The sequence below is a fragment of the Dicentrarchus labrax genome, unplaced genomic scaffold (assembly GCF_905237075.1).
Source record: "Dicentrarchus labrax unplaced genomic scaffold, dlabrax2021, whole genome shotgun sequence".
NCBI lineage: Eukaryota > Metazoa > Chordata > Actinopteri > Moronidae > Dicentrarchus > Dicentrarchus labrax.
In genome coordinates, this window is record NW_026136711.1 from 30,540,643 (window position 1) to 30,565,414 (window position 24,772).

At 40.6% G+C, this 24,772-nt stretch overlaps 2 protein-coding genes across 4 annotated transcripts in view; one reads left to right on the forward strand and one right to left on the reverse strand.

Moving 5' to 3' along the window:
* Nucleotides 1-4,836, forward strand: part of cenpp (centromere protein P) — a 91,326-nt gene extending 86,490 nt beyond the window's left edge. For all 3 annotated transcript variants that reach the window (XM_051415608.1, XM_051415607.1, XM_051415609.1), the window contains exons 7-9: nucleotides 3,136-3,215; nucleotides 3,408-3,499; nucleotides 4,549-4,836. In XM_051415608.1, coding sequence (XP_051271568.1) covers nucleotides 3,136-3,215; nucleotides 3,408-3,499; nucleotides 4,549-4,667 — 291 coding nt within the window. In that variant the 3' untranslated portion in view covers nucleotides 4,668-4,836. The remainder of the gene's footprint in view (nucleotides 1-3,135; nucleotides 3,216-3,407; nucleotides 3,500-4,548) is intronic.
* ippk (inositol 1,3,4,5,6-pentakisphosphate 2-kinase) lies at nucleotides 4,738-23,102 on the reverse strand. The gene is made up of 14 exons (XM_051415604.1): nucleotides 22,825-23,102; nucleotides 18,305-18,364; nucleotides 16,114-16,209; nucleotides 14,750-14,816; nucleotides 13,627-13,745; nucleotides 12,598-12,687; nucleotides 12,264-12,322; nucleotides 11,980-12,052; nucleotides 11,121-11,273; nucleotides 10,623-10,743; nucleotides 9,547-9,682; nucleotides 9,359-9,461; nucleotides 8,763-8,854; nucleotides 4,738-8,547 (listed from the first exon to the last, which is right to left on the reverse strand). Exons 1-14 carry the CDS (start codon nucleotides 22,903-22,905, stop codon nucleotides 8,304-8,306), a joined length of 1,494 nt encoding a protein of 497 aa, XP_051271564.1. The 5' UTR covers nucleotides 22,906-23,102; the 3' UTR covers nucleotides 4,738-8,303.
* Between the last annotated feature and the right edge of the window lie 1,670 nt (nucleotides 23,103-24,772).

Here is a 24,772-nt window from a genome sequence, read left to right on the forward strand (position 1 = left end):
GCTGTTTAAATGTCCTAAAATATTCTGTGTACAGGTTTAAATAAAGTCTGTCATACTGGATGTAACCAGACTGACATGTTAAAGTTTTAATTGGTTATAATTCAAAATAGCTGTCGACTCTCATTAAAGAAACAAGTTTATAACATTAGTTCCTCTGATCAGAACGTCCCGGCTTCTGTAGTTTGTTTGGTTTTGATCCCGACACCACAAAATACTGTAAATCCACCAGCAGGAAAACTTTAGACATTGAGCTCAATGTACCTGAGACTGACGGTGATCAATGACATCAACACACACTCACATTGACAACATCTGTCTGACATTGAAAAATCATTGATCACAGAGAGCAATCGAGAGTACGACATCATTTTAATAAGGATCTAGTAGGATTGTGTCGAACTGTCAGCTCTTTAACATTCACTCAACCCATAAAATGAAAAAAACAGAGAGCAAGACTCTGCAGGTCCATCGAAATATTAATGTGGATTCTGTCTCAACTTGTCGGCATTCACAGACGCACGTTCCCTCTCTTACAGCACATCCAGAGCTGTTAAACTACAGCATCACAATGCATCTGTGAACACACCGAGCATATTTTATTTACAATAACATAACTTTAGATTGGATAAGATGTTCCTTTATTGATCAGCAAAGAGAGGGATTCACATTGGAGGACACACAGAGGAATGTAGAGTAAAGAAAGAGTAAAATATATAATGAAGTATAATATGGTAAACCTGTTTATATCTGTACATGTGCAGTGTTTCTGTAGTAAGAAGGCTGATCGTTTCTGTCTAAAAACCATAAAACCTCTGTGTGAATTATTCAGTCAGACTTTAACTTTCAATTAAAAAGTGGAGAAGAAACGAGTAAATAGACGCTTTCATAGTTGTATTTCTTGCATCATTCTGCTGTAGTTGAGTGTAGAAACTGTTAAAGAACTGTTATATAATAGTTTGAGTGATGATGAGTTTGGGGTTATTTTCTTTGTGCTCTGGGTTCCTTTGCAACTTTTTACAACCCGATCAATCAGACCTATAGCTGAGTTTGTGCTGCATGAGGGACAAAGACAGTTTAAAAGTCAGATTAAATACTGATGAGGAGGACAAAGATGTGATAATATTTATGCATCATCCCTGGTACAATAATATTGATCCTGAGTGTGGACAGAAGAAGGACAGAACGGAGCGAGAGGAAGCTGTGTGTCTTTATTGTGGACGAGGTCTCGTGGGCACATTTTATTCTTTCCCCCCAAGTTTGTTTTCTTCTGTTCAGTAAACACAGTAGAGGACAGTAAAGACCTGGTTCTGGTCTGATTCTGGACCGGTTCTGGGCTGTAGAAACACACACCTGTTGGGACACACCCCCTACAGACTGGAGTATAACTCATATATAAACCCCATTAACAGTTTGTGGAGTCATTAAAGTCGACGTGTGCGGATGAATCACCTCCTTCTGAACGTTGTTGTGGGTCATAAAGTTTACAAATGTTTCCTGATGAAGGACGAAGAGGAGAGTTTTCTCTGGAACTGATCAGCGAACATTTATCAACATTTCGTCCGTCATGTTTGATGAGTGAGGCTCAGCGTTCACGATGCTAAACAGATACAGTAGCGCCCCCCGCTGGCCAACTGACAGTGGTGGACGTCAGTGTCTGTCAGTGATACAGGAGACAACTGATACTGAAACTAAATTACACTGAATAATGAGTATATTATTAATCTTATAGTTTTGTAAATAACTTTTAATGGAAGAGATTCTTGTTTACATGTTTCTCATGTTTGCTGAAATAACCAGTAGTGACAAAGTAATTCACTCATTATTTTATATAGAATATAAAACATAATAAAGAATATTAAAAGTAATTAAACTCATTATTGTTTATTGTTTAATGTAAATTATCAGCATTATAATGACTTTAAATATCACAAAAGTACTTTAAAAAAACAAGAATATATCAGAGAAACAAAACAAATGAGACAGTTTCTGCTTTTAACTTATTTCTTATGTCTCATTTTTATTAATTGTTGCATATGTTTATAAAATAAGAGATGTTGGTTTGGTAGGAACAGATTCTGACGGTTGCTGTAATTGTTCCTCGTCTTTGTTCACACTAGAGTTTCCTTTTCAAAGAGATTTCAATGTGAAAATGTTTTCTAAAGTTGATCTAAAGAGAGTTTGAGGCTTCAGTTAATAAGTTATAATTATATATTAGTTATAATGGTTTTAGTTTGATATATTTCCTCTTCGTGTTTCTTTGCAGCCACAAGAGAAGATTTGATGTTTTTCTGACTAACTTTGGATCAGAGATTCATTAAAGGACTTCAATCACTGAGTGAACTCACAACTTCTGACATATTTTATGGATATTTAATCATTTATATTAAATGTAGAACAACAACAGAACAGAACAACTAATAAACTGAACAATGAACCTAAATATAAAACACAATAACTGCAGATTATTTCCTGTTAATGTTAATCAGAAATTAGTTTTCCTGATGATTTTAGGGAACTCTTTATTAAATTATCTGTCTGTTACATTTTATTAAACATAAAACAATCATTAAGACTCAATTGGCTTCCTTTTAGACGATTCAGTGTTTTCTTCTCATTGTTCTATCGTCTGTTTGGTTGTTGTAACTTCTCTAAAGCAGGACGAGGCTGATTATCAGAGACTGAAGCTCTGTGAATATAACTTATATAACTTGTGTTCAGGTTTATAAGTTTATATCTTAAATAATAATCCGAACTTTTATAACTTAAACTATTATACTATTATTATTATTACTATTATAACTGAACAGAAATTAGAAAGTTTTCTTCCACCCTAAAATCAGAAAGGCCTTTATGAAGCTTTGTCGACCCCCCAGGGATCCGGCTGAAGCTTCATATTAACTTTGGTTGAACTGTTGAAGGTATTTTTACAAGGAAACTGGATTGTGGATCACTTACAAAGTAACGAGAGTCTTCAGTCAGTGAGGACTGGAAGAACAATCAGAGACTAGAATCTCTTTAATGTAGAGATAGACTGCTGTGAATGCTGGGAAATAATCTGTGAAATACAAAGAATGAGGATCGTTATCATATCGAGTGAGTTTATCTCTCTCTGTCTGTCTGTCTGTTTCTGTGCAGGAGAAATATCCGTCTGTCGTCTCTCTCCCTGGAGGCTGCAGGTCAGAGGTCATGAACCTGAATCACCCTGAGCTTCCTGGGTAAATACACTCACACTGATGGAGAGCGCAGTAAACTCTGAGCTGTGAATCTCTGTGAAATCACCTGTGTGTGTGTGTGTGTGTGTGTGTGTGTGTGTGTGTGTGTGTGTGTGTGTGTGTGTGTGTGTGTGTGTGTGTGTGTGTGTGTGTGTGTGTGTGTGTGTGTGTGTGTGTGTGTGTGTGTGTGTGTAGCTGCGTCCTGATGGTTCATTGGTCGGTGGAGGTTTCCAGAGAGGGCAGAGTCACTCCAAAGGTCGACCTGTTGACAAAGATCCCCGAGAGAGGTGAGCTGTTCGTCCTGCACTTTACCTGTAAACTCTAAAACTGACACAATAAAGTCAGACGGTTCCTTTATTGATCCCTGACACAGCGGGAATGTAGAATATATAACATAAATAATATATATATAATATATACAATAAAGTGGAATATGGTCCCGATGGATAAATAAATCACTAAATCCAACAAATAACAAATCAGGTTGTTTAAACAATAATTACTTAAACTCACATTTTGTTGATAGAGACCCGATAATAAAGATAAAGATAATAAATAAAGATAATTTGAAGATAATGTTGGATTTGTAGCTGTAATCTGTCCTTTAATGCTTTATCTTTGACTGATGTTCAGTTGTGTCGTTGGAGGAAAGTATAAATGTAAATTCAAAATGTGTATTAAATTAAAGATTAAAGATTCTCAGATCCCCAAAAACTGCTCAAACACGTGAGTAGCACCAATATAGGATTTCATCTCCAGTGTAAATTACACCTTTAACTCTACACAGGAGACACTTCTGTAACAGATCAATTATTGATCAGAACAAAGAAACCAGATGGTTCCTGAAACGGCAACTTAAAAACTTAAACTACTTAAGATTTAATTAATACTCAGTTTATTTTACAGGTCTGTAACTTTCTAATAATTTCCTTTTAACTAAACTTTTTACTTTGGTCCTCATTGTTTGGAACATTAATTTAAATCCAAGGAAATATTCATTAGATTTCTACTGAGAGAGAACTTAATATTTAATTGTTAATCTGATCTGAGAACTGAATAAAAGACTCATAGTTCACAGTATTTTCATTATTGATTAAACTGTTAAATAAGAGAAAAGTGCCGGTAAACAAACTGTGTGTGTGTGTATGTGTGTGTATATATATGTGTGTGTATATATATATATATATATATATATATATAAAAAATCAGTTATTTTCTGCCAATTGACTAATCACTGTCTATTTGCAATTAACTAATTAGTGCACAAATATTCTCTTTAATTAAGCCAATAATAATAAGTGTTTCTAACATCGTCTCTCTCTGTGTGTCTCTGCAGCGCTGCAGTTGTTTCCCTCTCAGCCTGTAGGCGGCGCCGCGGAGGCCTTTCAGAGCCTGCTGAGGATTCTGGGACCTGAAGCCGCCGTGGAGTCGATCATCAGGGCTGTCGGCCTTTAACCAGACACATAACTCACATCTTCATCTCTGTGCACAACTACCAGATTAATGTACAAACACACGGCGACGGTTTAGTCTCTTATAAATCTTTATTCAATAGAAAGAGCCCGACTGTGACAGCAGAGCTCACCGGTCAAAATCTACAAAAATAAATAATTTAAATACAAAATGCCAGACAGCAGTGTCGCCTTTGTATTCTCAAATAGTTTTCCTCTCTCAGCTATTTACACACACGCAGTTATTAGAAGTCTGTAGGAATCACAGTGCTGTGATGTTTCTGCGGGCTGACGCTCAGGCAGCGGGCGGAGGCAACCGACCAATCAGACGCCGGCTTCACCTGTCGGAGCTTCACCTGTCGGAGCTTCACCTCCCGAGGACAGGAAGGTCTGAACTTTTAGTTTATTAATCTTCAGTTTTTAGAGCCTCAGTTTGTGTCTTCGTCTCATCGTTGTATTAAATCTCTGATAAGTCGTAAAAGGTTGAAGTTTTATTTCCTAAACAACACAAAGATGGTAAATTATTTAATTCAGATTTATTTATAAACCGCAATTTAAAACTAGAAACTGATAAAACTCAACTCGTTCTGGAGCGTTGGACCGTCACTCAGTTGTTGATGTTTAAACTTCACATCAACAAACTCAACATACTGATGATGTTAAACAGCTGAAAGCTCTAAAGTAAGTAAGTGAACTGATTGTTAAAGAATAAACAGACAGAAAGAGTTTTATCTTATATATTTATTTTATATTTATATTCGTAATAACTTTAGTGTCTGGATCAGGAAATAAAGTTACTGATAGAAAGACACTCTGATCTCTCGTTCACACTTTTTATTCTAAACGTAACGTTTCAATCTAAGAACAAATGTTTGGGGTCGAAGCGTCGCGGCCGCGTAGGAACGAGAGATCAGTGTGCGGTTGGACCTTCAGAGTTTATGGATGTGACGGTTTATTGTAATTACAGTTTACAAACTAACCAATAAAGATTTCACATCAGCCAAAATGAGTTGTTCAAGATAACAGAACATATATTTTATGGTTACGTTGTTAATGCGCCGTGTTATAAGCTGTCTGATAACGTGAAACCTCAAATTATAAACACGTCCATCGTCCACGAGACACAAACTGTGGCTGTTTTCTTACAGATTATAAAAACCGAATCAGAATCAATTTTAAGTTCACAGAACATTTTAATGAGTTTTCTGTTCAGACGTAGCTGCGACATTAATGATCGGTTGCTTTGGTGTAAAGTTTTATACTGAAGTGTCAAATCGAAACCAAAGTCATAGTAACATCAGATCTATGAGCCTCTAATTCCCATGAGCCTCTGCTCTCCTGCCTCGCTGCCTGTTGCGTCTTCAGTTCAACAGTTAGAACGATCAGTGGTTGGTTCAGTTCGACTGCCGTCCGCTCTCCTGCCTTTAACTCGTCCGTCTCCCAGACAACGATGTGACTGAAAGGACAAACTGTCGGAGTGATGAGTGTTCGACAGAATCTGTCCGCCGGTCGACCGACTGACATCTGAAGTTTTAAACCTGTTTTAGTGTTTGGATTCAACAGATTACTGATCTGGTCTGGGTGGATCAGCTGACGGGTTTCAGTGCTGTAGTGTGATCTGATGTCTGATGGCGGTCGGAGAGCGGACGCTGTGAACAGAGGAACTGAAGTCAAGTGTTACCAGTTTATCTAAAGCCTCCGTGAGTGCTGCTGGTTCGAGAGGACGACGAGGTCAGAGGTCACAAAGACCCGAGATAACCCGAACACAAACAACGTCTGGACTAAAGTCCTCATACACTCATCTGCTGCTACGGGTTCGAGCCTCGCCGTCCTCAGAAACCTCGCGGCGCTCCTGAACACGCCGTCTTTCAAACATCAGACGACCCTGTTGAGCTTTGTTTCGGGTCGCCAGGAGTTCGAGGTACTGAGAGTTCACAGCTGCGTCCACAGCAGCTGCAACACTGACCTCCGCTGTGAACGCAGCCTGTAACAAAGTGAGTTATCTCCACACACACACACACACACACACACGCACACGCACACACCAACCTCCAGTCCTACCAGAACATTTAGGCACATGGACAAACACATAACAAGCCACTTATGGCACAAAGAAAACCAGCGGAGCAGCAGCATGAAGCTCGGCCCGTCTCTGTTACCCAGAAGCCCTTGCTCCGGTGGGTGAGATTGATCTTCTGTTTAAAACCGTCTCGTGCTTTAACGCCTTCTGCTCTGCCGGCGTACGGTGTGAGGACGCATTGAACACGAGAGTGATCGACCGACCAAAACAGCGAACTCGTGGTTGAATTTGTGGTCTGGGGTTAAATTGTTAATGGGGGGGGGTAATGTAACCGTACCGTTACCGGGTTAGTCAACGAGGGAACGTTAGACGACTAATGAAAGAAAAGTTTTCTTCCAACAGAACGAGCTGAATCCTATTCTGACAACAAAGAGTTAAAATAATGTTTTATCGACACCAAAAAGGAGGTTTTACATGAAGAACCTACGAGAGCTGCTTGGTTAGAGGTTAGAGGTTAAAGGTTAAAGGTCCCTGCTGGACCTTAAAGGGTCAGTTTACCCAAATCACTCATACGTCATATGTTTCCCTCTTCGTCTTTATTTGTGCAGGTTCTGATCCGACTTTAGTAGAATTCAGTGTGTTCAGATTTGAGAAAGATATTTATAAACAGTGTGATAGATCCAGTTACACAGTTTCTGAACTGTAATGTTTATTTTTCAGTGCTGTGATTATTAAAAACGTTTATATTTTAAACCTGCACGAATAAAACAAACAGATTTCACTGAGAACGTTTATTTTAGGTGAACTGACCCTTTAACGACACTTTCCTCCAAACATCTGACCTTCAACATTTTGGCACAAACGCCCGAAAACATCTCAACATCCCACCTCCAACTGAACGGGGCTCAGCGGAGACCACAGGATCCAAACGTCTGCAAGGGATTATGGGTAAAACAACTGTCTCACACAGACCGTTTGGTGATCAGTTCAGCCCCCCCCCCCTTCTGTGGCTGTAGCTATGGTAACTAGTGCTTCCGTTACCATAGCGATACTTCACAGAACACAGTTCAACCAGGACACACATACTGGCTCCGCCTCTGCGCCGACTCCACCAGAGGCCCCGCCTACATTCAGGAAATGACATCATAAGTACGTCACCGCTCGACGACCTGCTTTTCTCTCTCCTTCACTTTCACTCTCTTTTCCTATTTTCCTTCCTTTCTCTCGGAGTGTCGCCGTCAGCAGCGTCGCCGCGGAGAACGAGCGGCCAGAGATCGTCGCCAGGACAACCGCAAAAAAGTCCCGTCAGGAGGTCAATCCGAACTCACGCTCGCTGAAAGTTTTCTAATAAATACGAATCGTGACAGAGGAGAGCGGCGACGTTGGGATTCAACCCGGACAGGAGCGGGGAAGTCGGTCGCCACGGCGACACAAAAACTCTAGAAAATCGGTAACAGAAACATCTGGAAGTCGCTTGAACGTCTGGAGATTTAGTGGCGAACTTGGTGGAGATTTAGAGCCGTTGACGTTGAGCTGAATCAAAGTGCTGCAGTAAAGTCTCGGACAAACGGCTCCGGTCTGACGTGATTCTCGACCTCCTCCTCTGAGGCTGCACGCCGCTCACACCGGGTGGAACAGCAGCGTGCAGTCCTCTCTCTCCGCCGCCGCGAAGATGCCGGGGAGCGGCGGCAGAGAGCCCTTTGGCAAGGCACCGCCGGTCCTCAGGTAGCAGGAGACGATCTTCTGGTCGAGGCGCAGCTGGCGGGGGATGCTGTCGAACGGCTTCGGGTCCAGATCCAAGATGGAGACAGAGTAAGAGAAAGCAGGAGGTCTGGAGGAGAGGAAGTCCCTGAGCCGCCTCTGACTGGAGGAGGAAGAGGAGGAGGAGGAAGAGGATTAATGGAGTCTCATGTTTCTGGCTCCACCTGGTGGACTTGAACAGTACATGTGCCGTCGTCAGGGAAACAAATTATCTTATTGAGTAATAACTTTCCACCGGGAGACAAATGAAGCACTTACTTTCTGTGTCTTACAGATTAATGGTTTAATTCAGAGTTCAAGCTGACATCATTTACTTACCCTTCGTCATCCTCCTCTTCCTCGCTGCCGGGCACCAGGGCGACCATTATGGAGCAGTCCTTGGCTGTCATGGCAACGCGGTACTGATGGACCTAAAGTAAAGCACACAACAGGTAGACAGCCGTTAAACACCTGAGCGGAGAACAAACCCTGAACGAGTCGCTGCAGTTTCCAGCTCTCGACGTCTCTGAACAACCTTCCTGGTCAATCTATAGTTCCCCTCAGTTTGTTATGTGGAAATACTCGACTCCTCCTGTATTGATCCAAATTCCCAAACTGACAAGATGTTTGTTTCCCAGCATTCCTCTCTGGGACTTCAGTTCCCTCCTAAAGTTTCTGTGGACAGTGTTTGTTTTATTATCCGTTGAGCAAAAACAATTGTGACGTGATGTTGTGATATTTTTAGACATGAAGTTTGGGGACAACGTGAACATTTCCAGTGAGAATACAACTGATAAATCTGATTGATTGGTGGCCTGTGGCTCAATGTTTCACAGGAATTGTGCTTTTGAGCACAACCAGTCAGCTGACATTGGGGGGGGTTACAGTAGGAAACCAGGACCAGGTGTTCCAGGTTAACGTGGATCCAGACTGACCTTGGCGGCAGCGTACTCCACAGAGCCGTCGTCCTCAGTTGGACATTTCTGCAGCTTCTCCAGGAAGGCCTCGTTGTACGGCCCGTCCATCTGGAGACGACATCTGACAGAGACACAGACAGGAAGTGATGCCGGAGACTAGACGTCGGCCCCGATAAGTGATCGATGAGCAGACACGGTGTTATTACCTCTCCTTGGGGAACTCCTGCAGGTGTTGCTCCACTCGGCGGTACAGAGGATAAAGCCCTTCGATGTCCTGCGTGTCCAACATCTGAGTCTGAAGAATCCTGAACAGCACGCTGTCGCTGGGTAAACCCTGAGAGCCTGCAGACAGACAGACAGACAGACAGACAGACAGTTTTAGGTCTATAAAACAAATAAAAGTTAATGTTTAAAGCAGCGACAAGGAGCTTTTATTTTGTGTTGATTCTGGCGCCACCTGTGGACAAAAGTGGTAGTGTTTCCATCTCATAATTTAATTGATTACAAAGGGAATCAAACCCAGTGGCATTAAAATAACCATATAGAAATAACCTAGAAACACCTTCTCACTGATGGTCTTTGTGTGGTTCATATGGAGTTATCAGTATGAAACGGTTTCATAACCAAATAAATGGTTAAATCAGGAGAATTTAATGCACAAAAGATGAGTCAGGTTTTCAGTTTCACACATTTACGTAATCAGATTCAGATGTTATGAGCAAAGTGTTTGTGTTGAAAAGAGACAAATGCTTCTTTCACACTGCAAACATTTGTGAAGGAGGCTGCTGCACAAGAAAAACCTTTGTAAGAGACAGACAGACAGACAGGCTGCCCACAGATCTGTTAAGACAGTTAGTTAGAATTCTCACCAGAAAAAAACAAACTAGTCAGTGTGACAGAGCTTCATATGGTAGACCACAACGTCTGTTACTAATGCTTCCTATTATTATTATTATTATTAACAGAGTAAAGACGGGAGGTAATGAGTTGTAAAAGTGTGTGTGTGTGTGTGTGTGTGTGTGTGTGTGTGTGTGTGTGTTTGTGTGAATAGAGAGGAGGGGAAGCAGGAACAAAAACATGAATTAAGTTTTAAAAAAAACAGTTATTCTTATTACTGAAGAATCTATCAAACGTTCTCAGAGTTCAAGAAGACGTCTTCAAATGTTTTGTTTTGTTCAACCAAACAGTCAAAAATCAAAAATATGTTCAGCTACAAAGCTGAGAGAAAACCTGTCTGAAGGCACAGACTGGTAGACAGACAGGTGGACAGACAGGTTCTCACCGTGTCGAATCCTCTCTTTGTTGAACAGACTCGCTTCACAGAAGCTTCGTCCTTCCCCTTGTCTGTCCGTCACCACCCCTCCACCTCCTCCTCCACCACTCAGCAGGGCGTTCACCAGGATCTACAGAGAGGGGGGGGGAGAGGGAGAGGGAGAGAGAGACAAACAGAGAAAGAGAGAGAGAGAGAGAGAGACAAAGAGAAGGAGGGAGAGAGAGAGACAAACAGAGAAAGAGGGAGAGAGAAACAGAGAGGGAGAGAGATATTTCAATGAGCTTTATCACATCAGTGTCTTCTGGTTAAAACTTTATATCCAATAAATTAATTGCAGAATAACTTTAACATTAAAAGTTAACAACAACTCTAAATATTACAAAGATCAACTGATAAATATCAAACTTCAATATTGTGACGGTTAAGGATTATTTTAAGTTTATTGCCCAGCACTTATATATTTTTATTTTGATTAAAAGGACACTTCGGTATATTTGTTGGTTTTACCTGGATGAAGTCGTTGAGAACAGCTTTACTGGTCATGTGACTGTTGATTCGGTTGTTTCCATACAGGAAGTACGGTCTGAGATGATGCAGCAGAGAGTTCAGATCCAACGAGTCGTCGCTGCCCTCCTTACTGCTGTAAATACACTGCCCGCCCTGAGGCACACACACACACACACACACATTACTCTGGCTGTTTAGTGTCAGCATCAGGATCATGTGATGAATCTATTTTTAAGACGTGAAAGTTTGAGACCTTCGAAGATGAATTTCTCAGAATATTTGGTTCAAGGTAATTCCCTTTTTTAAAAGATAAGACAATTGTTTCTCTTGTCCACACTAGAGATGTATTCAGTAAACACTCACTGAATACCTATAAATAATATTAAATTCCTGCCCAATAGATCCTCCTAAATGTTACACTCTTTAAGATCTATCATACTCTGATCTGTCTGTGACAATAAAGAAGAGAAACACTGGTCACACTTCACTAGAGTCGATGCAGACACAAGGGCAACAAGTCTTTAGCCTGTACGGGTGGAAACACGAGCGTACATCCCACACAGACGGAGAAATACACTACGTATCAACTGCCTGGCCCCCTCGTCCTCAGTGATATTAAGTATACTAGCAACAAGCATGGAGTTAAACATTCATTACATTGATGATTAACAGTAAGCATTATCCAGCTGATTGTTCAGGTATCAATATGGTCGTGTTTCATAAATTCAATCAGAATAGTCAGAACATCACCTGGACACTCAATCCGCACTGTGGAGACACACACACACACACACACACACACACACACACGTATTGTGTAAGTACAGAGAGACAGACAGGGTGTGGTTGTGTGTCTCACCTTGAAGATTTTGAAGTTGTTCTGAGGTTCTTCTATCAGATGTCTGATGGCGAAGTGCATTCTCTGTCTGTTCCTGAGAGAGAACCCAGAGAACGTCAGCTACACAGCAGTAAAACTGTTTTATTCTCAGTGACTGCAGTGAGGAACATTACACTGCACAGTGGTTTAATGCTGTGTCCATAAGAACCTTATAAACAGATCATATGTACATAAACTGCACTGTTATTGTGTGTTTTATTCAATATTACAGTGGAGTAAATGCAGCAGTGTTGTAACAGTCTCACCCTGAGAACAGATCTAGAGGACAGTACAGACTGCGTCTCTTCCACTTCCCATTGGCAACCTGGAGACACAGAGAATATAAAGTAATGAAGAAATAAACATCACAGAAACAACAAGAGTTTGTAGTGGTGCTGAGCTTTTATTTTGAAAATCTGTCAATAGATCTGATCCAATCTTTCATTAAGCGTACATGTTGGTTAAATATGTATCTGACACACTGAAATAACCTATAATATTAACCTATATCTCTACTTCTACTAGTTACACTACAGTTGTTTCTGTCGTTGTGTTGTATTGTAGTTGGACAATAGTTGTACAAACAGTAGTTGTAGTTACCTTGTAGTGTTGGTGCATGCAGAAGCGGCACACTTTGGTCTTGATGTCTTTGCTGACATGTTTGGAGGATGGCAGGAAGCCACATTTAGGCTAAAAAAACAACACAAAAACAGCAGCTGAGTAACGTTCACTCTCTCTCTCTCTCTCACACACACACACACACACACACACACACACACACACACACACACACACACACACACACACAGTCACACAGTCACACTCATGTGATTTTATGTTTGAGTGATTCACAGGACAAAGCCTGAACCTTGCTGCTCCTCAGGAGGGAGAACATCATTCCTGAGAACATCAGGAGTTTTATTACCACAAATTAAACTGAAATTGAAAGAAAATTCCTACTGAGTTAACTAGGGAAGTAATTTTTGAAGAAACTGAATATTGGATGTTGGAAAGTTGACACTAAACTGAATGTAAATGAAACGTGGAATATTTGAAAGGTTTGTTGAAAGGCTTTAAAATGTTTGAAGAAGAGTTGGAGAATGTTTAGTTAGTCTGAATGGGATTTAAAAGTTAAATAAACTTGTTACTTGTGCAAGTTGGACCACATTTGTGTTTATTTGTACGACACAACACAAATAAACACAAATATTCCCCCATAAATCTGGTTTATTACAGTGGTATGAACCCAAAATAAAGACATTTTTCTGCAATTTAATTGCAGTAAACATATTAAAAGGATGATGCAATCACTACTTCATGATGCCAGTTTGTGAAGTCTGAATTCAAGTTTTGTTGTTAAATAAAGTTGAATTAATGTGAGAAAGTCTACGGTGTTTGAGTGGAGTTTCAATGAATGAGTGAATACGAGTTGAAAAAAGTTTTTGAATGAGGAAAATTTCCAGGAAAACCAGGAATATTTCAAAAGCATAACAAGAGTAAGCAAAAGAGAAAAGTAAAAAACAGTTTAATATCAAATAAAGGGGCAGAATAATAATAATAAATATATTTTAACTGTATAAAAACAATCTGTATGTTCTTCCAACATTCACACAAACACATTTTATGTACCTTGATCTCGATGCAGAGCGGAGGAGTGTGTGTTGGCTGGTGGAGGACTGGAGAGGTCAGGTTGGGCAGACAGAGAGCACAACCGCTGTATATGTCCATCACCTTATCACAGCGCCATGCTGACACACACAGACCAGACACAGACACACAGACCATGTTCAGTATGTGTGTATTGTGTAAGTAAAGTAAGTTTTAGATATTTGCTACAGATTAGTCTCTGCCATTAACCAGTAAACTTTTTATTTCACAATTCTTTTGGACTAAATATTTTGTGTTTGTAAACTTGTTGCCTCAACTAACGATTGTTTTCATTACTTTTGTCTAGAAAACATCAAACAGTGAACAGTAGAAGTGACAATCACAGATCTCCTATATCCTCGATCATCAAATATCTTGTTTGATGAATATTTAATTTAATATCATGTAAGACCAAGAAAAGCTGTGAATTATTTCATTTTCAACTTTGAACAATCAAGTTTTGGTATTTTTGATTGAAAATTTACTTAAACAATCAAAATAGTTGCTGATTAATTCTCTTTTGATTGACTAATTAATTAATGAATTGACATTGTTGTAGCTCTACAATCTTTGAATTGAATTATTTTCTTTATCCTGTCAGTCTTTTCTTCAAACTTAAAGACCTGAAGCCCAAAATCCAACTGAACACAGCTCGTGTTTCCTGAGTTTGAATAACAAAAACACCCAGAGACTCGACTCTGATCTCGTCTCTGAGAAAGTCTTAAAGTTTTAAAATGTATCCGCCTTCTTGTGAACGTAACCTCAGAGTAAGAGAAACATGAGCTGAGTTCAACCTGAACCTAAGTTTCTAGACTCAAAACATAAATTAGTTACACATCAATAGACAAGAGCTCATAAAATACTGATGCTGAATCATCTTGATCTTATTAGTGAGCGTTCAGGCTGATTTTATTACCTCCAGATAGACCCAGGATAGCCGTTTCCAGTCTCTGAACTACGCTTACTGCTGGCTGTAGCTTCACATTTACAGTTCAGAGGTGAGACTGGATTCAACCTTCTCCTCTAACTCTCCCTAATGTCAAACTGTCCATTTAAAAACAGAGTTAAATTTCTCGCCACAGAAATGATTAAAAAACAGTTTTACCTGGTCTTTGATGTTGAACTTTGATGGAAAGCTGTCGCACAAACTCAAGCGGCAGTTTGACCACTTCCTGTAGAGAAAATGAAGCCGGTGGCTTTAATCCAGTTTGTGAACAGAACATTTCCATACTTCTGTCTCTGCTGCTGAGTCCTAGTTTCTGTAATCTACTGCATGTAAAGCACTGTGATAAAGTACTAACACACACTGCTGCATTATTAGACACATACTGACAATCACATGAAGTTACACGCTGTCACATGAGTCAGGACACATGTTCGGATGCTGCCTGTGATTTTTGATGCTGCTCTACATTTTTATAGAGATATTCAGCAGATACATTTAATTTCCAGCTTCGAATTAAATCTAAAACTAGGCTCCATCTGACCGAGGGGACGGATGTTCATGTGCTAAAAACACTGTAACTCATTGTTGGTGGTTTATCACCCGGCTCTGATCAGAGTGTATAACCCAATAAAAACACCTCCAGTGGGAACGCCCCTCTATTATATCTTATCGGCTCGAATTAAAGAAATGTGTGGAGAACATTTTTAAAAGTGGAACTTCCATTTACATGTTTTTGTTTTGTACTTGGGGGAAAAGGGAACCAGAGAATAATAAATTCAGGGGCCAAATATTTATTTTAGGTAAAACGACACTAATTCTCGTGAACTGGGGATATTTTCTTCTTCTGTCTTTGATATTGATCTGAAATGGGGTTTTTTTCCCACTCAAACGGAAACAATGTTAAAGGAAGTGCAGCACACATCTGTCCTGTCTCTGAGCTTTATGTGACGCCTACAGCAGACACCAAATGTGTCAGACAGAAGATTAATTAAAGTTGATGTGAAAGTGATGAAACTGGAGCTTTTCTGGGTTGACGCGCATTAACAATGTGACGATGGTGAGAGTCTACATACTGATGTGTTGCATTTTCTAACAATCTCTTTGGCAGTATTAATAAATAAAGTCCAATATACTCAATTGTATTTGTCATTAATGGTTCCTAAGCTGTGTGAGTTTCTCTTTTACTTTATTATTATTATTATTATTATTATTATTGTTGTCTTTTGCTTTAAGGATTTTACACGTAATTTGTAGTTTTCTGGAGAGTAATGTTTTGATAAGTGAGAGTTTATAAATAAAAGTCTGGAGAGACGTGAGGTTACGAGACTTCTGTAGCCTCCTTCTGCGGCTACATTAGCCACTACTAGCACAGCACACCGAACAGCAGTCAGGTTGCATTGTGGGTAATGTAGGCACCAAGTTTTGACGAGGAAGAAGAATGTGTGGTTCTGCTGTATGGATTTTGACAATGCTAAATGAGTTGAGTCTGGTGTTTAAGTGGTGTTTTAAGTTAAGAGTCTTACTCCGCTGTGGATGAACTTCTCTCCCAGCAGGCTGCTCATCACGTTGGAGCTGAAGTCAACAATGTTCTGGATCTGCCGGTAGGCCTGCTCCACGGTCTGGAGGACAGACAGACACACAGACAGACAGTTAACCAGACAGACAGGTAAACAGCGTGTTATTCCTGCTCTGAGACGCCGTCTGTTCACAGAGCGGTGGAGTTATTTGTCCTCTCTGAGCTCACAGAGGCACAAAAGAGGAGCACAAACTCAGCTCAGTTATTATCTCACTTCACTAAAACCAAACACCAACATGTGATTGTGGATAATCTTCCTCACAGAGCCGATCGCCGCCGGACGCCGTTCACTCTCAGCTGTGGCGCAAACAATCAGCGGCTCAGAGCTTTATATAAAAAGAGGTTTCAGGACACAGACGTTATCTTCCTTCATCAAATGTGACCACGTTGATTTCTGTCCACACTGGGATCCTGTACCAATGCTGTGACTCAGTTATTCCTCACAGCTGACGAGTCCGGAGGTGGTTCCCTCCGTATGTTGGACCTTTTGTTTATTTGGTAGGTGCCATCGGTTACTATGGCAACTACCGGTGTATTGACAGAAAAGGCAGAGTTAAACCCAAACTGAGCAGATTTAACCCACTACTAGTAGAGGAAGCCTTCAAACACCACAGAGTTTGAGTTATAGATGTTTTATTATTTAGAAAAGCTAAATATCTTCTATAGATTTGAGCATATATGGATGGTTATGTGTTAAACCTGTATCTGTGGGAGGATCTATGTGCCTGGAAACAAGCAGAAAGTTTTCCTGAGGGCTGATTTACGGCCCACAAGCATTTAAATACCTCTATCTGTGCATATGACTATGGACACGCATGTAAAAATATCTTAAAAAAAAGGTTTTGTACGTATTAATAAGGCCTTTTTCTAATAATAAAACAGCTGTTGTTGCTCCTTGTATTAACAGTAAATCTACTTCAGAGTGACGGTGGCTGATGAGCAGCTCCAGGTACATTTGAATTTCAGGATGTGGCCGGGCCGGACTTTACATTAGGATTTACATTCGGATCAGCGACTGTGGCTTCGAGTCTTTAATCTGACAAGGATGTTAATATCAGCTGCTGCTCCACTGACAAACAGAGCTGTGACTGACTGAGCGTTGCACTGCTGCACTCAGCCATTACACTAAATTAAATTCCTATTATAAACCCTGCTAACAGGTTTGAACCAGAGCTTATCTACAGTTCATCCAATGTCTGCTCTCTCCTCTCAGCCCTGAATCAATCAGCCTGACAGACAGTATTATGACCGATAGTCCTCTCCTTCACTGTCACATAACACAGGCTGCTGGGTTAGAAAACCATCAACCATTATGACAGTTTAACACCTGTTTGTGCCTTCAGGTGCTTGCTCCGGTGTTTGTGACAACCTGAGCAGACACTGTAGGATTTTATTCATAAACCCTGAGTTAGCTCACACTACACATTATTAATTAGGAGGAGCTCACAGCGAACCCCGATCGATTCTGTCCATTGACACTTCCGATAAAGTTTTGAGACTGCATCCCCCTAAAATGTTGTAAAAAAAATGCAGCTTTACTTCTTAAAAATTCTCCTTAATTTGTACAGAAAGTCAGAAAACAGGAGGCTGGAGCTGCAGCTGTGTTGGTCTGTTTTTAAAATGAGAACTGGAAGTAAGAGTTTGTGTGATTGTGGTTGAAGTTCAGTTGAATACAGTCAGCCACAACAACTAAAATACTCCAATGTGTCTTAGTTTCCCCCGCTGGCTGCTGCTCTTTCAAAATGAATAGGCGTGAAGAGTGCTCAATTATATCCCCGGGGCCTTTTATAGCGACGCACAGAGACACAGTGTAAAGATGTGAGTGGAAAGTATTTGTTCTTGCAGTTTCCAAGTTAAACATCAGGTTTTGTCATGTGATGTGTTTCTTCAGAGGAATCCAACCAAGTAACATTAAGAATAACTTTACTGGAATAACCAAAACTTCCTGCTGGTGGTTTTGTTTGTGTATGTAGGTCATATAGAGGCATCAGTGTATAACCAGATTTAAGACTGCCAACCTCCTGATTAGTGGACGACCTGCTGAGAGGCCACAGCCGCCCCGAAAACACAGTGATGTAAACATTCCCCAAAAACTACCATTTGATGTGCACCAGGCTCATCTTCAGACTCATATTTACCTGTGGTGGGTTTTCAGAGTCCTCTGCGGGATACTTGAGCAGGCGGAGAACTCTGGAAAGCTGCAAGAACAGAAGAAGAAGAAGTTAAATACAAAAGGACAGGCCTGGACTCGCACCTGAACTACAGATCAGGGTCTACCCACAGGAACCTCGCCAAGAGAGTCCTGAGGTAGAGTTAAAATACTTTCCCACGGTCTGAAGGAGAGTAAATCCATTCTGGAAAGTCTGGGGTGACTCAGACTGAAAAACTTTAGCACTCAATCAACACTAACTAGCATTGTTAGCCTCAAAACAGCATCAGACTGCGAGTTGGGAGTGTCTCGGATCGTCTGAGGAACATTCAGGAGAGATGAGAACACACATTATGTATTATTATCTGTTACCATCCACAACAGTGAATACTTCTCTCTACTTTGGGTATGATTACGTAAAGAACATCCAGATACCAAGAGAGTTAACAGCAGCTACAAGAAATCAGATTGTGGAGGAATTTAAAGCTTAAATTTAAAACATTTTACAGTCAAATGTTCAAATTAATTCAGACTTCTAGAGGTAACTTAGTGTCAGCTTCAGTCAGACTTAAACTATTTCGTATCTTTACGTGTAATTATCCGTCCTTTTATCCTGCCACAGTGATACTTTCCTAATGCGTTCGTCCTGCACTGGCTCACATGTAAAGAGCTTAATACAAGCCTCGTTATGTGTATACAAGGAGGGAGAAAGAGACAAAGAGGGAGAACATCAAACACGCTATTTAAATATTTACAAGCTCTAATGAACCATTTACATATAAGTTGTAGAAACACGCTAATCCATAAAGAGTGAGAGTCAAACGTGTCGCACTCACCAGACCACAGTGCCTGCATACTAACTGTACTGGCTGCTGCTACCGGCTCGTTAACGGTCCTATTAGCCGTCTGTACTCAGACTGGGAGCTCGAGGGACGGGGGGGTCACTACCGTAGGAGCGGGGAACTACTACAAGGAGCTAGAAGTGTCTAGCGAGAGGAAGGAGGTCGGGTAGACGGCAGAGCTGGTGATTGTTGAAACAGTGGAAATAACTAAGACAGGTTTGGTGAGTTTTAGTTTGTTCTTGTCGAGTTTGAAAAGCGTGTTTTACGATTACTTACAAAAGGCAAATACAATAAGATTTCCTTTCTTGATATCTGGTCAGTTTATTTTGTTTGGGTGGGAGTAGCACACAGGATTCAATATACAGACGATCACTGGTTGTTGGGCTGACAGTGGGCATTTGGAAACTACTAAAAAGGGTCTGAAAAGTCCATAAATATAATGAGAAAAACACAAATTTGACCCATCGTAAGCAGTTTCCCTCGCGCACAGAAACGAGCCACACGTCGACTAACTAGCATCGATTTTATTCTCACTGGAACAAGTTGCCTATTTTTATAGTTTTGTGCTTTTTCCTGCAATTTAATAGCCCAAAAACATCCCAACATGAATCACAATGTATTAGAAAAGCTGCTGTGACATCCTGACGGGACTGACTGACAACAACAAGAATTAGTACATTATTACTGGAGTTATTTACACTTTAGATTATTATCTGAAATGTTTGTTTGTCGTGCTCCGTCTGTTTATCCTCCATCATTCCTCTCTCTCAGTTGGATCCACACTCTCTCACACTCTTACATAATCACAACTGTTGAGGGGAGTGAGTTAGGGTTGGGCAATAATGACAACACATACCCCAAAAATGTTAGTCAGCCTAAGTTGTCATCATCTCTTGTTGTTTTAGACCATTGAGCAAAGCTACGAACGGATGGGCGAGACCGATTCCAGGCAATATTGTATTTTTACATCAATCCAGTCAAATAAAGATAGTTCTGTCTGTTTATCTCTGTTTATATTTCTATCTCTCCATCTGTGAAGTTACATCAATGTGTCTGTAGCACCAAGTATTTAAAGAATGTGTCCAGTTTCTGATCCAATAATTGTTGATTTAAATCATAAAGTTTGTCAGTTTTAAATCATATTTCATCTCAACAAAGTTTGTGTACAGCTGCTTGTGTTTACACAATATTCAACACTTATTTTGTTCAGTGAATTAAGTCAGAAATTTATATTTTAGTGTGTAAGTTTTAGTATCAGGACTAAAACTCTAGTATCTTTCTTTGGAATCACTAAATTTTGAAGTCGTCAAACAATACATCATTGAATTATCACCCAGCCCTGGAAAGAAATGTCACTGAACACAATCAAAGTCCCGAGACAGCCTGACAGTTCCTGATTGCAACACAGCAGCTGTGATGCTTCGTCCTTATAACATGTCACCGATTGCTCAACAGCTCCACGATCAAACCGGTCCCCGTGAATGAGACTTCTCCCACAGTTGGTCAAGGAGGAGGGGGGGTATGTGAGGCACCGCCACGCCCGGGGTTTATACCAGCGACTGTCACAAAGTGGTGTAGAGTAATATGGAGAACTCGGCTAAACCCGGTTTTAAAAACCCGGTTTGATGTGTGTGTTTATTCGGATGGCAAAAGGCAGCACACTCCCAATGTTAATGAGTGGGGAAAGTATGGATTACTTCACTTATAACGCGTTATCATGTGGTTGTGTCAGTGTTGACTCTTCTGTGGTTAATGTTAATTTCATAATCACTGCCTGAAGTCAGGCAGCAGACGTTAAGTGACAATGAGCACATTTAAATAGCCTTTATATCCTCACTGTTTAAACCCGAGTTCACTTTTTACTGTATAAAAACAAGATTGTGTCACAAATTAAAAAGAGTATATCCACTTATATCCAGGCTCCAACTGACTGACTGTTACCAGAGACATTAACTTGGAAGTGAAGCCCAGTTAGGTCCCACATTAAGCCCAGTTAGGTCCCACATTAAGCCCAGTTAGGTCCCACCATTAAGCCCAGTTAGGTCCCACCATTAAGCCCAGTTAGGTCCCACATTAAGCCCAGTTAGTTCCCACCATAAAGCCCAGTTAGTTCCCACATAAAGCCCAGTGAGTTCCCACATTAAGGTCCCACATTAAGCCCAGTTAGTTCCCACATTAAGCCCAGTTAGTTCCCACATTAAGGTCCCACCATTAAGCCCAGTTAGGACCCACATTAAGCCCAGTTAGTTCCCACATAAAGCCCAGTGAGTTCCCACCATAAAGCCCAGTGAGTTCCCACCATAAAGCCCAGTGAGTTCCACATTAAGGTCCCACATTAAGCCCAGTTAGTTCCCACATTAAGCCCAGTTAGTTCCCACATAAAGCCCAGTGAGTTCCCACCATAAAGCCCAGTGAGTTCCCACATAAAGCCTGGTTAGTTCCCACATAAAGCCCAGTGAGTTCCCACCATAAAGCCCAGTGAGTTCCCACATAAAGCCCAGTTAGTTCCCACATAAAGCCCAGTGAGTTCCCACATTAAGGTCCCACATTAAGCCCAGTTAGTTCCCACATTAAGCCCAGTTAGTTCCCACATAAAGCCCAGTGAGTTCCCACATTAAGGTCCCACATTAAGCCCAGTTAGGTCCCACATAAAGCCCAGTTAGTTCCCACATTAAGGTCCCACATTAAGCCCAGTTAGGTCCCACATTAAGCCCAGTTAGGTCCCACATTAAGCCCAGTTAGGTCCCACATTAAGCCCGGTTAGTTCCCACATAAAGCCCAGTTAGGTCCCACCATTAAGCCCAGTTAGTTCCCACCATAAAGCCCAGTTAGTTCCCACATTAAGGTCCCACATTAAGCCCAGTTAGTTCCCACATTAAGCCCAGTGAGTTCCCACATAAAGCCCAGTGAGTTCCCACATAAAGCCCAGTGAGTTCCCACATAAAGCCCAGTGAGTTCCCACATTAAGGTCCCACATTAAGCCCAGTTAGTTCCCACATTAAGCTCAGTTAGTTCCCACATTAAGCTCAGTTAGGTCCCACATTAAGGTCCCACATTAAGCCCAGTTAGGTCCCACATAAAGCCCAGTTAGTTCCCACATTAAGGTCCCACATTAAGCCCAGTTAGTTCCCACATTAAGGTCCCACATTAAGCCCAGTTAGGTCCCACCTTAAGCCCAGTTAGTTCCCACATTAAGCCCAGTGGAGAGTTGACCTGGGAGGCTGCTAACGGCTCCAGCAGTCTGATCTCATATTATAACCCAGAGTCAGTGTGGACTCAAACCTGAACCACATTTAAAACCACTGGTGGTGTTTGAAGCCTTATTGCCCCCCCACTGCCCCCCCTCCTCTGTAACAGCCTGATATGAACTCCTAGCTGCCGGGTAAGCTAGCACAAGAGAGGCTACCGCTAACGGTGATTAATGAAAAACAATAAAGAATAAAAATGGCAGTTGACATTTTCTCCCTCTGCTCGGTAACGAAGAAGTTCTCCAACGGCTGCAACACCGAGAGACAGACACATCTAACGCGAGGGGAGAAAAAGTTCCTCTCTTTAAAAATAAATAAATAAAATAAAGCTAAACGTTACCCCCCCTCCTCCTCCTCCTCCTCCTCCTCCTCCTCCCTCCGTTTAGTTAGCCGAACTTTAGCTCCCCTGTTAGCCTCACCTGTTCGTGGGAGACCACCAGGCTCTTGTTCCCCTCTCCGTGATACTTCCACTCGTTCTCGTCCATCTTGTCGAGCTCCATCACACCGGCGACGACGGAGACCGCGCTCCCGCTCTAACGGCCAGAAAGTGACGCACGACGGCACGGCGACATATACAAGAGCCTCCCCCCCCCGGACCGCGCGCTGCTAGCTGGGCAGGCTAACGGTTGATTCACGAGCGCGGCGGAGCTCCGAGTGACTTCTGCTGCCGCCGCCCGGCTAACGGAGCTAACGGAGCTAACGGGGCTAACGCTGCCCGCGATACCACTTCCGACTGAGACTTCAAAATAAAAGTCACACAGTTTGTTCGGCTGCTCAAGGTGCTCACACGAAGTAGTGGTTGTATTATAATATCTAATGTTATATCTAGAAATGTATATATATATATATATATCGGTATACACATATAAAATAAGAATACAAATGTATGTGTATATATATATAGAAAATAAAAATAGAAATCTATAAATCTGTATACACATATAACTCTTATTCTTATTTTTGTATTTTTATCAGATTTCTTTTTTTCTGTGTATTTTTCTAATCTATCTGGATTAATTTCCCCATCATCAATAAAGTCTATCTTATCTTTTTTACACACACACATATATATATATATATATATATATATATATATATATAACACTTAAATCAATGAGAAGTGCCATAGATGAATAAAAACCTGTATTTCCATAAAGTATCTTATCTTATCCGCCAATAATGGGAAATGTATATTATCATAGATTACAGCTGTTGATGTATCGGTCTATAATAATTATTATTTTAATTTTTATTATTCCTATTATCGGTATCGACCATGAGAAGCAGGTAATCATAGGTTATCATATCGGACGGAATAAAATCAATATCGTGCGTCCTTAAAAACGTAATGTTAAAAGTGATATTATGAAAATCATAAAGTCCTAATTTAAAGAAAATAACACATTACAAGAGAATAATCTAAATCTTACAAGTTTTAGTAATAACATGTGAATAAAGTCAAAGTCAGATTTCAAGAACAAAGTTGTAATTTTGTTACCAAAAAATAAACTTTTAATATTAAAACAAAGGATAGTCCTATTTGTTGCTTTATTTTTAAACCCCTTCCGGTATTATTCCGATCAACTCTATCGAGCTTCATCGGCTGTTTGATTGACAGGTGGATGGACCACTCCCTGTTACCGGCTGTCCCCCGATGTCCCGCCCACTCCGCTGTGATTGGGCAGAGCAGATATCAACAGGGTTGGACAGGTGGGACCGAGACCAGGAAACATCTGACAGGTGGACAAATGACGTGAAGTGTAAATGTTCAATAGATCACGTGATTGATGAGTAACGCCTGCAGGTAAATGAGAGAAAGCCGACGACAAGTACAGCTTTGTACAGGTAATGTGAACAAAAGGTGAGTTTAGTCTACTTAAGTTACAGTTTGAGGTCTTTTATACTTACTCAGAGGGAAATATTGTTGTATTTACTCCTCTATGTTCAACAACTTGGGCTAATTGTTACTTATAATGTGTAAAGTTAAGATATATATATATATATGTATGTCATTATACAGTATGTTTCTTATATAATGTTATTTTATATTTATCGTTACACAACATAAGGCGGTAAAACAAAATGAAAGTTTGTAGTTCCTATAATAATATAAAAGCTAAACAACAAATAAAACAATATATACAGTTATTTATATAGATATATGTACACACTCAGGAAATAATAATAGATAATAATGATAACATGGTTTCATCTCCACATAAGTAGAATCAGATAATAAAATAGGACAGTAAAACACTCATAAGGGTCATTTTTTCTGAACTTTAAGTACATTTTGTTAATAATACTTTAACATAAATTACATTTTCAAAGCAGCTTTCCACTTTTACTGCTAATGGAGTATTTTTA

What these genes read in the sequence shown, in the direction of transcription:
- ippk (XM_051415604.1), bottom strand. Translation starts at nt 22,905, where the DNA reads ATGGAGCTCGACAAGATGGACGAGAACGAGTGGAAGTATCACGGAGAG. An exon ending in CCTCTAGATCTGTTCTCAGG is followed by an intron (nt 12,053 to 12,263) that starts GTGAGACTGTTA and finishes GTTCTCTCTCAG; the next exon opens with GAACAGACAGAGAATGCACT. An exon ending in ACAACTTCAAAATCTTCAAG is followed by an intron (nt 11,274 to 11,979) that starts GTGAGACACACA and finishes TGTGTGCCTCAG; the next exon opens with GGCGGGCAGTGTATTTACAG.